Raw genomic sequence first — 14,475 nt, 5'->3', positions numbered from 1 at the left:
AACTGAGTGAACTAAACTTACGTACTACCCTACTATTGCAGGAACCCACAAACACCTCACCCGGCCTGAGCTAGCAACCCCTCCTCCTAAACAGCCCATGTGATATCTGCAGCTGCCACCTGCTCCAGCATGTCCTCCATTCAAATGGAAGCCAAGCTTGTCCATCAAGCTGACTTCTGGGACAGCAGACCCTGCCTAACCAAAACTAAAGCATGCTGGGAGAGTTAAAACTCCAAGTGTGAGGAATCCAAACTTCCAGGTTTTGTGACAAACTGTGCCTCTTGCCTACCCTTCCTGTCAAGATTCAGATCAATTATTTCTGTTCAACACTAGGACAAATCCATTTTCACATCCTGATTATAACAAGGCACTATTCTTGGTTGTTTACTGCTATAGAGATCTTTCGTAAGAATGCAAGTGCGTAATTGCAAAAAGCTGCATCATTACAAATTGAGTAAATTACACTTGTTCCCTTGACATCTGCTGATTAATATGGTTGGTAGCTCTAATATCTTCAAACATACATCCTCATGCAAATTTTCATTGTCAATGGTGAATTTTCTGTACTTCGCTGTGTTTGGTAACATAATAAATTATTACTGAGGAACAAGCTGTTAAATAAAATAGAAACATTAAAATAAGCTTGAATCATAGAAGAGGAGGTATAAACTTTCTGACTGGGGTCCAGAGAAAGAGTCCTGTGTTTAAAAAAAACATTTCAAATATATGTCTGTATTTTCATTAATTTACGGGATGTGAGCATTGCTGGTCAGGGCAGCATTTGTTGGTGATCTCAAATTGCTCTTAGATGGCTTGCTAGGCCATTTCAGTGGACAGAATCTTATAAGAATTTGCCAAATATCCCAGTTCTGGTGGGAAAACTGGTTTGGAATTCTTCGGGTCCACTGGCCTGTTTTCTTTCCAGCTCTGATACATTTAACAGAAAGTAAAAAGAGTGAGGTTGACAGTCAGCACCACTTAGAGTTGGGATCTGGTTCAATTGCGATTGGGGCACTGTTTTTAAAGGCGCCCCAATCACATAACCAAATAGAAGTCTTCCACCTTCATCACGGAGGTGACCCCCCCCCTCCCCATTGCCTCCCCATTGATCATCCCTTCCGTTCCCCCCCATCATCCCCAGTATCCCCATCCCTCTGTGTGTCTGCTGAGCAGAACCAGCCGCATTAACAGATCCATCATGAGTGGGTCAGGATTGCATTTTATAATTTTTTTGAGGTCTACCATGAATCCTGACATTAAATACATCCATTTTACGTGGATGCCTAGCATTGCTCTGTATTTCTTTGTTCCTGAAGGTCATAGGAACATCACTCAAATATAAATGGAAATGCATTTTCCCTATTTCACTCACTTTACTATTGACAGTTTTGTTTTCATGGGTCATGTTATCAGTTAGTGAAATATTTTACTTCACATACTCTCAATGATGTCTATGGACTTGCCAGTGTGAGTCCTCTGATCTTGCATGCCTTAAAGAATGGAAGTTCTTGTATTAACCACCAGTCAGACTAGACTGCATAAAAGAAAATCCTCCCGCTAATACCTGTACGCTTATCATCTGTAGAAGAGTGAAGGGCATATTTCATTAGTTCACATGGGGTAAGGTGTTAAGGATGGCAAACAGTTGGCACGCACCATCCTAAGAATTGGCAATTAAAGCACAGCTGAACTCCCACTGCCATTTAATGCTCACTTGAATGTTCATTGGCAATGAGTGGAACTTCCAGTAGCCTGAAGCAGTGTTGCAGTGTTCTGTTTAGAACTAAGTCCTGAGACCTACAAAAAGATATTTCCCAGGAACTTTGGGGCAGGAGGATAGAAGATGCTCAAGAGGGTGGGTGATTGTGGTATCGGGAGTAGGCCAGAGATGAGGGGGTCCCAGAGCTCCAATGTCCCGAATGGGGGATGCTGCCCCAACTCTGAGGGGGCCTTCAGAGTGAGGTGTCACCACTTCCCACCAGAGATGGGGAAAAGTGCAAATGTCACTTTCCCACCCTACCTGCTCCCACTCTCACTCGCCTAAAAATTGAGGCTTTGTAGGATATGGTCCTGTGGAGAAATTCCATCCATTCAATTTTATGCTCCCCTGCCCAACGTCAGAACCTGTCTGGGGGAAACCTAAAATTCTGCCCATAAAGTTTGGTCTCCTCAAAGTAAACTAGAATAATTAACCAGTTTAACCATCAAATTAGATTGAGACCATTTGGGATGATGTCAGGGAGCAATTTTTCACACAATGGGTAATGAGAATCTAAAACTCTCCCCATCAACCCGAAAAAACTGCTGTTAAGGCTCAATCAACTGAAAAATTCAAAACCCTATATTGAGAGACTTTTGTTCAGCAAGGATAGCGATGTGGATGGAGTAAGTACAAATTAGACAGAATGTAATTGAATGGTCAAACAGGCTTGAAACACTCTATGGCCTCCTCTTGTCCCTCTATTTTTGTATATTTCAACAACCAGTATCACCTTACTCAATAAAACGTTACTGAGCATTTCTACAGGACATGAGATATCTATCTGGCAATGATTTTGAGACACTGTTATCTGCATCAGTAAAGAAACAGATGCAGTGGCTTAGCATCTGCTGCAAAGATACCTGCTGCTACTAAGCAGTGTAGGATTAACCAGATGAGGCATAACCTCATTGATTCTGCCTCCTGCTGCATCAGAAAAGCAGACAGCAAAATTAAGGACCCCACGCACCCCAGACATACTCTCACCTTCTTTCATAAGGGAAAAAGGTGCAAAAGTCTGAAATCATGTACCAACTGACAGAAAAACAGCTTCTTCTCTGCTACTATCAGACTTTTGGATGGACCCATCTTATATTAAGTTGATCTTTCTCTACACCCTAGCTATGACTGTAACACTGTGTTCTACATCCTTTTGTTTCCTTCTCTATGAATGGTATGTTTTGCCCATATGGTGCACAAGAAACAAAACTTTTCTCTATATATCAATACATGTGACAAAATCAAATCAAATCAAATCAACCTTGACTGAACTATAAACCCACAACTGATTTGTTACTAAGGTCACTTGCTTCTATCTTTGTAACATTGTCCATCCCTTGCCTTAGTTCACTTCACTACAGCTCACTTCACTCTTACCTTTGCTTTAGTTACTTCCAGACTCAACTCCTCTAATAATACGTTTACTGGTCAAATAGACGCCAGCCTAAATAAAATGAGTGCAAATTGGTAAATGTCTTCAAAAGATAAACACATCTCCCAAAGAGCTGGCAACTCCAGAACTACCTTATTGCAAGGCTAATGCAAAGAAGTAAATTGTTGTGCAGACTTTGTAACATAATCAAAAGATACATATGTTTCCTCACTTGCATTAGAGCAATGAACTAGAAACTGAGAACCTAAAAGGCTGAAGAGAAACATGCAAATATTCAAAACACGACATTTGTTGGATATCTTGGTGGAGTTGGGACCATGATTGTTGAGTTTAAGCAAGCACTGTCAGATGAAATACCAAGATCAAAGAATGACAGCAATATGAGAACACAGGAAGAGGCCCTGACTACAGAAAGTACAAAGATTTGCTGCACAGATTTGAAGAGAGACAAGAGAAAAGGAGTTATGAGCAATCTGTGGCTATTAGAGTTGGTGGCGACCATGAACTATCTGAACTAGGATACTAATTGCCTTTGTTTCTTAGGAATAACTTCTGTTGCTTAATAAATTGTTCAGATATGCAAGGCATCAAGTTTGAAATTTATTGTCTAGTCTCTGAATCAATTACAATTGGTGTACCATAACAGGACCAGACTAGGTAAGAAGTCTCACAACATCAGGTTAAAGTCCAAAAGGTTTATTTGGTAGCAAACGCTACTAGCTTTTGGAGCACTGCTTCTTCCAGACTAGGACAGGGATTATCTGGTGCTAGTGGTTTGAGATTTTGGTAGTGTTTGGCATGGCCATCATTCATGCCAGGGATGGAAGTTCCAGGATTGTGGGATCAGTAGAATACATTAGAAAGTTGAAGACAAGTGAAAAGGACAAGATAAGAATCATGTTCCATTAATGTATAAAGGGAAGTCATATAAATTGAGTTCCAGTGAGGTCCAGATTTTGTTGGCGGAATGTTTAACGAAGAGAGAGCAATTAGTAATGTTACAGCAATCCTTGCTTACAGATTACTTTACTAATTGGTTCCCAGTTAAGCAGAGCTACAATGTTAAAATCTGCATCTTTGTTTTCAAATTCCACCATGGCCTCACCCCTCGGTATAGTAGAACAGTGGTTAGCATTGCTGCTTTTAGGGGAATTTCACAGTAACTTCATTGCAGTGTTAATGTAAGCCTTACATCTAAATAATAAATAAACTTTAAAAACTTCAAACCATTTCCTAGAATCTTCTAAGCTTTGGGTAGTCTACCATAAAAAGCTCCTGATATGATACAGTGTCATCTTTTGCATTACAACTCTCATATGAAGCATCTTGGAATACTTTATTATAAAGTGCTGAAGTCATGAAAAGTAGCATAAAATGCAAGACTTTTCTTTTCTATAAACATTTATATTCTCTGAAAACTTTGGAACTTTAATCTTAGAATCTATGCCATTTGTTTAATTGTATACATATTAAATTTCACATTTGTTAGATTATTTCACAAAGGAAAAAGCCTAGTCACATTTGAATTGTCAATAGTTCAACCACTGACCACGTAGGACATCAGGTCAGGACCAATGAATTTTGCTGACTGAATAAATGAAATTATGCTTCTATTATTTATTATTCTGGGATTTCTACTTGGGCCTTTGGGATCAAACACTGTCCATTATTCAGTGAAACTAGCAATTAAGTGGCCCTTTTCTATACATTATTAAAATCCAGGCTCTTATATATGACAATTTGACTGTTAATTGAACTTTCAGTCTCTTCTGAATGTCATCCAAATTTAAATAGGGGAAGGCCATAGTTGTAAGTTGTGTCTACAATATGTACTTTATCTGTTGGTATTGTTGTGACACCTGCCTCAACTTTTTTGGCAACAATAAAGGATCACAATACAACTTGCAATAATGATGCCAATTTTTCGAGTAATTTGGTTTCCAGAAGTTCTGATTCCCCTGTTACTTGTCAGAGAAAATAAAAACCTCTCTGTCATCTCTGCTTTAGCCCAGAAAATAAAAAATTGCCTCATTGCATTCCCTAAGACACAGGCAGAAATAATTACATAAAATTGTTGATCACCTTTAGTGTTGTCTGTGGGAGTCCCATTCTTCTCATGCTTGCTAAGCACGTATCAGGGTTAAAGTAGTATTAACATGCTTACCACCATGTCCTTAATGTGATCCCCAACAGGCTGACTGCAATTTTAGCCTGTGGTTTTCGCTTGGAAGGACAAGAGCAGCAGATGTAGTGGAACACCACCATCTGTGAGTTTCCCTCCGAGTCACAAGCCATCCTGACTTGGAACCAGGTCAGCGTTCCTTCACTGTAGCTCAGTCAAAATCCTGGAAGTCCCTTTGTAACAGTGCTGTGGATGTACCTAGACCGCATGGCCTGCAGTGGTTCAAGAAGGCAGCTCACTGCCACCTTCTCAAGGGCAATTAGAGATGAGCAATAAAGTCTGGCCTTGCTAGCGGCACCCACATCCCATGTAAGAATTAAAAGTTGTATTAAGCGTTGCATCAATAACCAGAAGACACAGTCATACATGGTATAGGGCTGGCTGCTGTGCCGAAAATTCAAATGTCACTTTGTTTTTCTGCCATTTAGGTTAAATCTGTGTGACCCACGAGAAGCTGGATTGTTCCTCCAGGTCCTGCAGGGAAATATTGGGCCTCCCCTTTCCCAGTCATCTCTCTCTACCTCCTCTCCACATATGTTACTGACATCAAGGCCCATTACCACTTGAAATTTGGCTCCCTGGCCATTTAGTGGCCTCAACTAGGAGGTCAGTTGGCAACATGTAAATGAAGAATGGCAGTTAAAGTTAAGTGGTCTCTCACTGATGATGGCATTTGGTCTTTCACCCGCCTCAAATCCCCACCACACTGATCTCCACCTGAGTTATAGAAGTTACAAGGAAAGATTATGAAAAACTATGAAATGTTAAGAGAAATGAGGATTGAGAGTAGCTTGTAAACTACTGTCCCTCTATTCATAAAAGTAGGTATCTATAGGCCGATTAGCCTAACATCTATTTTTGGTAAAATGTTGGAATCAATCATAATCTAATCAAACAGACTAAGCATGGAAAGGGAAATTCTGACTAATTTTTATTAGAGATTTTCATGGAAGTCTCAACCAGAGGGGATAGAGGGGAACCAGTAGATGTGTTGTATTTGATTTTACAGAAGGCATTTGACAAGGTAGCTCACAAAAGATTGTTATAAATAAGAGCACATGGTGTTGGAAGTAGTACATTGGTGTGGATAGACAATTGGCTAATGGCAGGAATCAGTGAGTGGGAATAAGAGATTCTCTTTCAGATTGGCGACCTGTAACCAGTGGGGGCCACAAATGTTTACAATACGTATTAATGACTTGGAGGAAGGAAGTGAATGTACTGTAGCCAAATGTACAGATGACACAAAAATAGGTGGAAAGGTAAGTTGTGCGAGAGATACAAACAGTTTACAGATACAAACAGATATTGATAGGTTTAGTAGGAGGGCCAAATGTTGGCAAATGGAGGAAGAGAGAACAAACTCTCTTCTGGAAGAGAGAACAAAAGAACAGAGTATTATTTAAATGGATAAAAGCTACAGAAAGCTGCAACACAAAGGGACTTAGAGATACCTAAGCATGAAGCACAGACGCTAGCACGCAGGTGCGGGAGGTAACGGAATGTTGGCCTTTATTTCAAGGGGTGTATAAGAGTAGGGGAGTTGTGCTACAACGGTATAAGGTACTGGTGAAACCATATCTGGAGTACTGAGAACAGTTTTGGTGCCCTTATTTAAAGAAAGATATTAATTCATTGGAGGCAGTTCAGAGAAGGTTCACTAAGATGATCCCTGATACGGAGGGATTGTCTTACGAAGCAAGGTTAAACCGGTTGGAACTCTACTTGTTGGAATTGAGAAGAATGAGAAATGATCTCATTGAAACACTGTAGGGATTTTATGGCCTGGTAGTCCCAAAACTATAAAATCCCACCCAAGGTCAATGGACCTTTCCATTGTCTGCCCCCCCCCCCCCTCTGATTCCTCTGGGGGATGGGATGGTAGAATTCCAGCCATAGGATTCTTAAGGGGCTATCTCTCAAAGGGTTGTAAGTCTTTGTAATTCCTTGTCACAGAGAGCTGGGGGGAAGAGTTTAAAGCTGAGACAGATTTTTGATCAGTGAGGGAATCAGAGGTTACACAGAAAGGGCAGGAAAGGATCAGCCATGATCCTATTGAATGGCAGAGCAGGATCAAGGGGCTGAATGAACTATTTCTGTTCATATATCTTAAAATTTTATGAAGCTAATTTTCTAAGTTTAAAAAAAGAGTTAGGAGTGGGACCTCAAAAACTAAGTTGTCCAGTCAGTTTATGAAAATGGTTAAGAGCATCAATTTTAAACAGAGAGGTGAAGGATAGTCCTAATAGAAACAGAAATAGAAGAGCTGAAGAAGGAAAAAACATCATAACTTCAGAGATCATCCTTCCATCTTGATGCTTGGCTGTGTCATTTTCATAAGGCAGCCTCGTTAGCACCTGATGATAATTTGGGAATGAAGGGACATAGGATTTAGGAGTAGGAGCAGCCCTTCAAGCCTGCTTCTTCATTGAATAAGATCACTATTTATTTATTAATATCACAAGTAGGCTTACATTAACACTGCAAAGAAGTTACTGTGAAAATCCCCTAGACCCCAACACTCTAGTGCCTGTTTGGGTACACTGAGGGAGAATTTAGCATGGCCAACGCGCCTAACCTACAAGTCTTTCGGACTGTGGAAGGAAACTGGAGCACCCGGAATAAAACCACACAGAAACGGGGAGAATGTGCAGTCTCCACACAGCCAGTGACCCAAGCCAGGAATCAAACACAGGTTCCTGGCACTGCAAGGCAGCAATGCTAACCACTTTGCCACCGTAATGATTATGGCTGATCTGGTTATGTCTCCACTTCACTTTCTTATCTGGCCATATAACCTTTGGCTCCATTATCTATCAAATATCTGTCTACCTCAAGTAAATTCAATGACTCAGCCTCCACTGGTTTTTGGGGAAGAGAATTCCACCCACTAAGGACCACATGAGAGAAAAAAAAACTTCTCATCTCAGTCTTAAAACGGTAAATCCTTTATTCTTAAACTGTGTCCTATAATTTTAGTCTCTCCCACAAGTAGAAACAACCTCCTGGCTACCTTATCAAATTCCCTTAGGGAATTTCAATAAGAATCTCTAGGTAGGACTAATCCAGGCAGCTACCAGCAATGCCACAACCAGAATGGGATGTCATTACATAAGGGATAGTCACAAATTATTTTTCTGATTGCAGTGTTTTTGGAATGATTGTGGCTTTAATTTAAATGATCAGAATCTTTGTTTCCATAGTGTTTTGCTTTAGAATGTATAATCTGGTAGCAGTAAATTGCACAAACAAAAATTTAGCACAGAGGGACACTTTTCAGCTGGTGGTGAATTTGCACATGTCTCAAAGGCCAATTTTACACAATCCTTCCCCCATTTTTTCAAAAGTACTTCAAAAGAATTCCATTTTCTTGTTTTCATCGCATTCTCTTTCTATAGTTTAACAATCAGTTCTACAGTGTCCTTTTGAATGATGTATTGATAAATCTCTTTGTGAAACCATTTGTCTAATAGAATCATAGAGTCATAGGGCCCTACTTTACCATTTTGATTCTAAGTGCTGCGCAGACTTGAAACCGCGTGTTTTAGATCTGACTTTTAGACCCATTCTCAGGCGCCCCCATATGCACTCTGTCTCAAAAATATCAGCGATTCCGAATCGTTCTGCACAAGCCTATAGGCAGGGCTTAACGCGCCCGAAACCCTGCAGCTCCGATCAATGCCTCCAACTGCGCACGCGCACAAAATAAATGATAGAATACTGCTTCCCTGCCACATCCCTTCCAGGCTGGATAATGCCTCCTCCTGGCCCCCACAGACATTGCCCCACCCTCACAACATTACTGCCCCCCTTATCCCCCCACCCTTCACCACCCAGACTAATCACAGACCCCCCCCTCACTCTTCCCTGCCCCCTCCCCCACCAATTTCAGGTAGAGCGGCAGTAGACCCCCTTTCCCCTGCACTGATCTCAGGCAGAGTGGCAGCGGACCTCCCTTCCCCTCCCCTACTGATTTCAGGCGGAGTGGCAGCGGACCGCCCCCTTCCCCCTCGCCATCAAGTCAGCAACAACAGCAATCCCACCCTGGCCCAACCCCTGTAAACCCGCACGCATATTTGCCCCACTAATCTCTTCAACCTACGCATTCCAGGACACTAAGGGCAATTTAGCATGACCAATCCACCTAACCGGCACATCTTTGGAGTGTAGGAGGAAACCGGAGCACCCAGAGGATGCCCATGCAGACACGAAGAGAACATACGGATTCCGCACAGACAGTGACCCAAGCCGGAAATCAAATCCAGGCCCCTGGCGCTGTGAGGCAGCAGTGTTAACCATTGTGCCACTGTGCTCCCCTTGAATCTTTCCTTATGGGCAGAATTTAATAGTTGTAGCAGTGGGCCCAACTACTAACTAAAGAGTCGGTGGCCATGACCATTTGGGATTAGGTACCAAATAGGCAACCTTCTGGTTGCCATCCAGATTCCTGGCTCCACTGGGCTGACATCTTGGTGCCAGGTGTATATTCTGAGTCCCAGATCTACCAGCCAATCAGAGGCTGGCAGCTGTCCAGTACTGACAAAGCCATTGAGAGCAGTGGCCAATATCGGCGTCGCAATAGGCCAGAGGATGAGGATAGTCATTGATGCCCTGATGAAGTTGAGTGGAATGGGATCACTGGGATCTGTCAGGGATTATCTCTGCAGTAGATTATCTACAGAGATTTGAACACAAGGCCTGATGTCAGCTGCCATTATTCAGAGGTTAAAGTTTTTGTAGAGAGGCACAGTGGTCAGCATTGCTGCTGCACAGTGCCAGAGACCCAGGCTCGCGTCCAGCCCTAGGTGAAATTTTGTGTGGAGTTTACATGTTCTCCCCATCTGTGTGAGTTTCCTCTGGGTGCTCTAGTTTCTTCCCACAGTCCAAAGATGTGTAGGTTAGGTGGATTGGGTGGCATAAATACAAAGGGTTAAGGAAATAGGGTGGGGGTAAAATGCTCTGTGGGAGAGTTGGTACAGATTCGATGTGCTGAATGGCCTCCATCTGCATTGTAAGGATCTGAAGGCCTTGGCACATCTACCTCATAACCTCAAGTGCTGTGCTAACCCAGTCCATGAGTTTAATCTAATGCATGTACAATAATATTTTTCCTTTCACTTCAGTTTTCCTTTTCATTTCTTTCCTGCCCCCTTCACAGCTCCCAGGGGTTAAAATATATTTTGAGCATTTAAAAAGAGCAGTAAAGTTTATAGTCTCTGTTCCGCTTCCCAATGCAAATTCACTTCATTTTCACCTTTCCAGTCCCAACACTTTGGCACATCCAATGGAGATATGAATAACTATCATGATGTGCCATCGTGCCACCTATGGTGCTAGTTGCTTCGTTGACTTATTTGGACTATTGTTAAAATTGGATGCAACACCCTGGAAAAAGTACTGCAACCTACAAAAATCTGCCCTCACATCAATCAACACTTGTGCCATCACTATTCCTTTTTTTGAACACAGCCATCAACAGCTTTTTGTTAGCCTTTGTAATTCTATTGAGACTGAGACATTTTTCAGCATGTATAAAGTTTGTCATGTGGAAATTTTACTTCCCATATGCCCGACCCTGACTCTGCTATTATAAGCACTTGTGGGACTGCTGAGCACAACAGGCAACAAAAGACGTGATTATTATTTGCATCTGGCACAGGTTTCTGCTGCATGGTCTCACTGCTCAATCTGTCTTTCAATACATATGCAGAAAATTCAATCAATAAAGCTGCCATATCTGCATGCACCAGAGATCCAGATTATAATCAGAGTGTAAGTAGAGAACTATGGCACATTCACTTGATTAGGTGCTACATATATTTTCTGTGCATAAATGATTCAATTCGCCACATATTTAAATGCAGAAATTGTTCAGCTCCAGCACATTATAAATGATTGCCTTTGCACTAGATGAACCAGTTTGGTTGTTACACCTTGATTGCAATTTCGGATACCTTTGAGGTTAGCTTTAGAATATTTGATAGTGTCAAATATCATTGACTGCAACTCAGCCTGTGAATCTCAAACAGGAAAAAGCTGACTACAGATGATTTCGGATGATAAAGACATTTGCCAAATACATCAGTGCTGAAAATTTTTAACATATAAATAATAATGTGTAGTCATTTTGGAGGCGATTACCTCTGGACACTTCCTGTGTTAAAGAGCCTCCAAGGTGACCTAACTGCAGTTTTCAACCGAATCACCTGTTTAACTCGCATTCAATGCAAGACACCGGGGAAATAATTTATCAAGGCCTATTTTTGGGCTTTAGGGTTGGGGTTGCAATGCACAATCTGCCCTTGTGTGGTCCCATTGAGGAGGTAGCACATGAACCTTATGCTGTCTGGCCTAAATGTTTTCAGTGAACAGCCCAGCAGGGAATCTGCTGTCCTCTCAGAATTGGAAACATTCTTGCTCCCACCGCTGCCATTCCACTTGCTGCACTCACTCAGCCAGCCAGCCCTGACCTAAGCTGCCCATGCTGAGATCTTGCAGTCAAGCCATGCCCACAAGACCCAGAGCTGGGGTCGTCCTGAAAGGTCATCTGCAGTCTCCCTCAGTGAAAGTCAGCATCCTTTTATCAATCATGTTGCAGTCACAGGATCTAGCACTGTGTAGGAGCACTAGCACAGGAAAAGGCACCATAAGAATGTACAAGGATTAGAAGTTCAGCTTTCTGTTTGTTATTGAAAATGTTGGTGAACAAGCTTTTTACGGTATTTGGCTGGTGGCTTTTCTGTTAGGATTTTGAACAAGTGGACACTCTGATGGTATTTAGCAGATGGATTGAAGGTCGGGGATTTGTGGAACAACCATGAAGTTTGCTTGATGTCTCAGGTTGGTTAATGTCTCAGGTGAGATTTTCTCAGAAGGGGTTAAGTCCTGAGTTCAAGATGAGGTGAGAATCCCCAGCCCACACAGGCTATCTTTCCAGAAACAGCCTCTGAGTTGGTTAATTCATGACAGCAGATGGGTGTTTCATAGTCAGAAGGCCAGAAGCTCAGAAACCTTGGCAGTGCCAAGAAGAGAGGTGTCCGCTCTGATGCAGCAAAGATAATAAGATGGAATCATCCTTTCAGAGAAAGAAGACATGTCATTTTTCGGAGAGGGAACCCCTCCGGTGACAATGTTGAGGCTGTGGTGTGGGTCATTGCTGTCACTGATCATGTCCTTGGGTCTTGAAACCACTTGATGCAATGGACCCAATAGTGACTTCCCAATGTGCTGCCGGAAAAATACTGGTGGCTCAGGAAAATTATGCTGAATATTACAGGGGAGCGGTCAGTTCACACCCCCAAAAGTTAAGTCAGGGTGGAGCCAGTCCTTCGTGCAGCTATAACATGCTGTAGGTGGGCTAAGTAGCCTGCTAATGAGACTCCTGCCCCTCACTGGGGAGGAAGTCCCATCCTTTAGACTGATGCACAGTCCAATTGGCTGGAAGCTGCAGTAGTCATGGCAGCATCAAGAGTGCACTGGTGTGCATTGCTGGAAATGAAAGACGGCCAAGGTGAAGGTTCATGGCTCCCAATGTAAGGTGAGTCTAGGGTATTGGGCGGGGTGGGATTGTTGGGTTTTGGCATGTAGGTGGGTAGGAAGAATATAGTACCACCCCTTCCATCCCATTCTTTAAAAATATTTTAGAAACCAGCATGTCCACACCTGCCCAAATGCCAGTGCCCACCCTGTTATGGCATGACCACCATATTTTCAGGTCAATTGGCCTGTTAATGAGGGCACTTGACCCTCAATTATTTATTTAAAGATTGTGAGTGGGCTGCTGTGTTATGGAGTGAACTAGAGGATGGACAACAAGGTAGTGGGATTGGCATTTTCCCTATTTTGTGTTACCCCCACCGAAAACATGTCAGTGGGGAGATGTAACATACAGTCCATTGTCATTAATTGGGTCTTTAGTTGGCCAAATTGGCTGCCTGACTCTGGTTGATAGATAGCCTAGCTGCTGATGTTCCCAGGGATCGGAAGTCCCTGATGGCATGACTGCAAAGAGAATCAGTCCCAACGATACCCTGTGGCATTTTATCGCACCCCACCAACCTAACCCTCAGCCCAGCATCTGCCTTCTGGTAAAATCTCAATCTTGGCTCACAGAAAGCCTGTCTGTAGTGAAGGCGTCCCCGATAGCTCTTCCCTTCCTCATCTTCCTCTTCCTCCTCCTCCCTCTGCAGCCCAACAGAGACTGCAACTATAACCCCGTTGCTTTCACCTGATGGGCCAAACAACTCCTCTGACCTCCTCGTCAAGATCTAGCACCATTGCTTGAAATTGTAAAATGTTTGCAAAACTCTTCTAATGTCGATCAACATCAGTGCATCAGAATATTTATTCATGAGTTTACCCCTTATCCTCAAACTATGACTCCTAGTGCTGGACTCCCTCACTATTGGGAACATTCTTTCTGAATTTACCCTGTCTAACCCTGTTAGTATTTTATAAGTTTCCATGAGATCTCCTCTCAATCTTCTAAACTCCAGTGAATATAATCCTAACCAACTTAATCTCTCCTCATATGATGGACCTGACATCCCAGGAATCAGCCTGGTAAGCCTTCAAGCACTTGCTCTACAGCAAGGACATCCTTCCTCAGATAAGGACACCAGAACTGCACACAATACTCCAGATGTGGTCTCACCAATGTTCTACACAATTGCAACAAAACATCCCCATCCCTATATTCAAGTCCTGTCATTGTGAAGGACAACATACTATTTGCCTTCTTTACTGCCTGCTGTACCTGCGCACTTACTTACAGCAACTGACGCATAAGGACTCCAAGATCTCATTGAGTATCCACAGCTCTCAATTTCCACCCATTCAAGTAATAATCTGTCTTCTTATTATTGTTACCAAAGTGGATAACCTAATATTTAACCACATTACATGCATCAGAGCTGCACATACCCATACACTCAGTCTGTCCAAATCACACTGCAACATCTCTGCATCCTCCTCACTGCTCACCCTCTCACCCAATTTTGTATCACCTAAAAGTTTGGAGATAATACATTCAGTTGCCTCTTCCAAATCATTAATATATAACGTGAACAGCTGGGGTCCTAGCACAGATCCCTGTGGAACCCACTAGTCACTTACAGCCAATCAGAAAAAGACCCATTTACG

At 42.4% G+C, this 14,475-nt stretch overlaps 1 protein-coding gene across 5 annotated transcripts in view; it reads right to left on the bottom strand.

Annotated features, from left to right (window-relative positions):
- Positions 1-14,475, bottom strand: part of LOC145349758 (BTB/POZ domain-containing protein KCTD8-like) — a 199,177-nt gene that overhangs the window by 49,454 nt on the left and 135,248 nt on the right. The window contains exons 4-5 of one of the 5 annotated variants that reach the window (XM_080198318.1): positions 6,137-6,143; positions 3,126-3,141 (exon numbers count right to left, since the gene is read on the bottom strand). The exons of 3 other annotated variants lie outside the window; for them this stretch is intronic. In XM_080198318.1, the coding sequence (XP_080054444.1) occupies positions 3,126-3,141; positions 6,137-6,143 (23 nt within the window). Of the gene's footprint in view, positions 1-273; positions 286-3,125; positions 3,142-6,136; positions 6,144-14,475 lie in introns of all 5 variants that reach the window. One more of the 5 variants, XM_080198310.1, reaches the window with a different exon arrangement.

The sequence above is a fragment of the Carcharhinus amblyrhynchos genome, chromosome 1 (assembly GCF_965287045.1).
Source record: "Carcharhinus amblyrhynchos chromosome 1, sCarAmb.v2.hapA, whole genome shotgun sequence".
Lineage (NCBI taxonomy): Eukaryota > Metazoa > Chordata > Chondrichthyes > Carcharhiniformes > Carcharhinidae > Carcharhinus > Carcharhinus amblyrhynchos.
This window is presented reverse-complemented; position numbering and strand designations above follow the sequence as displayed.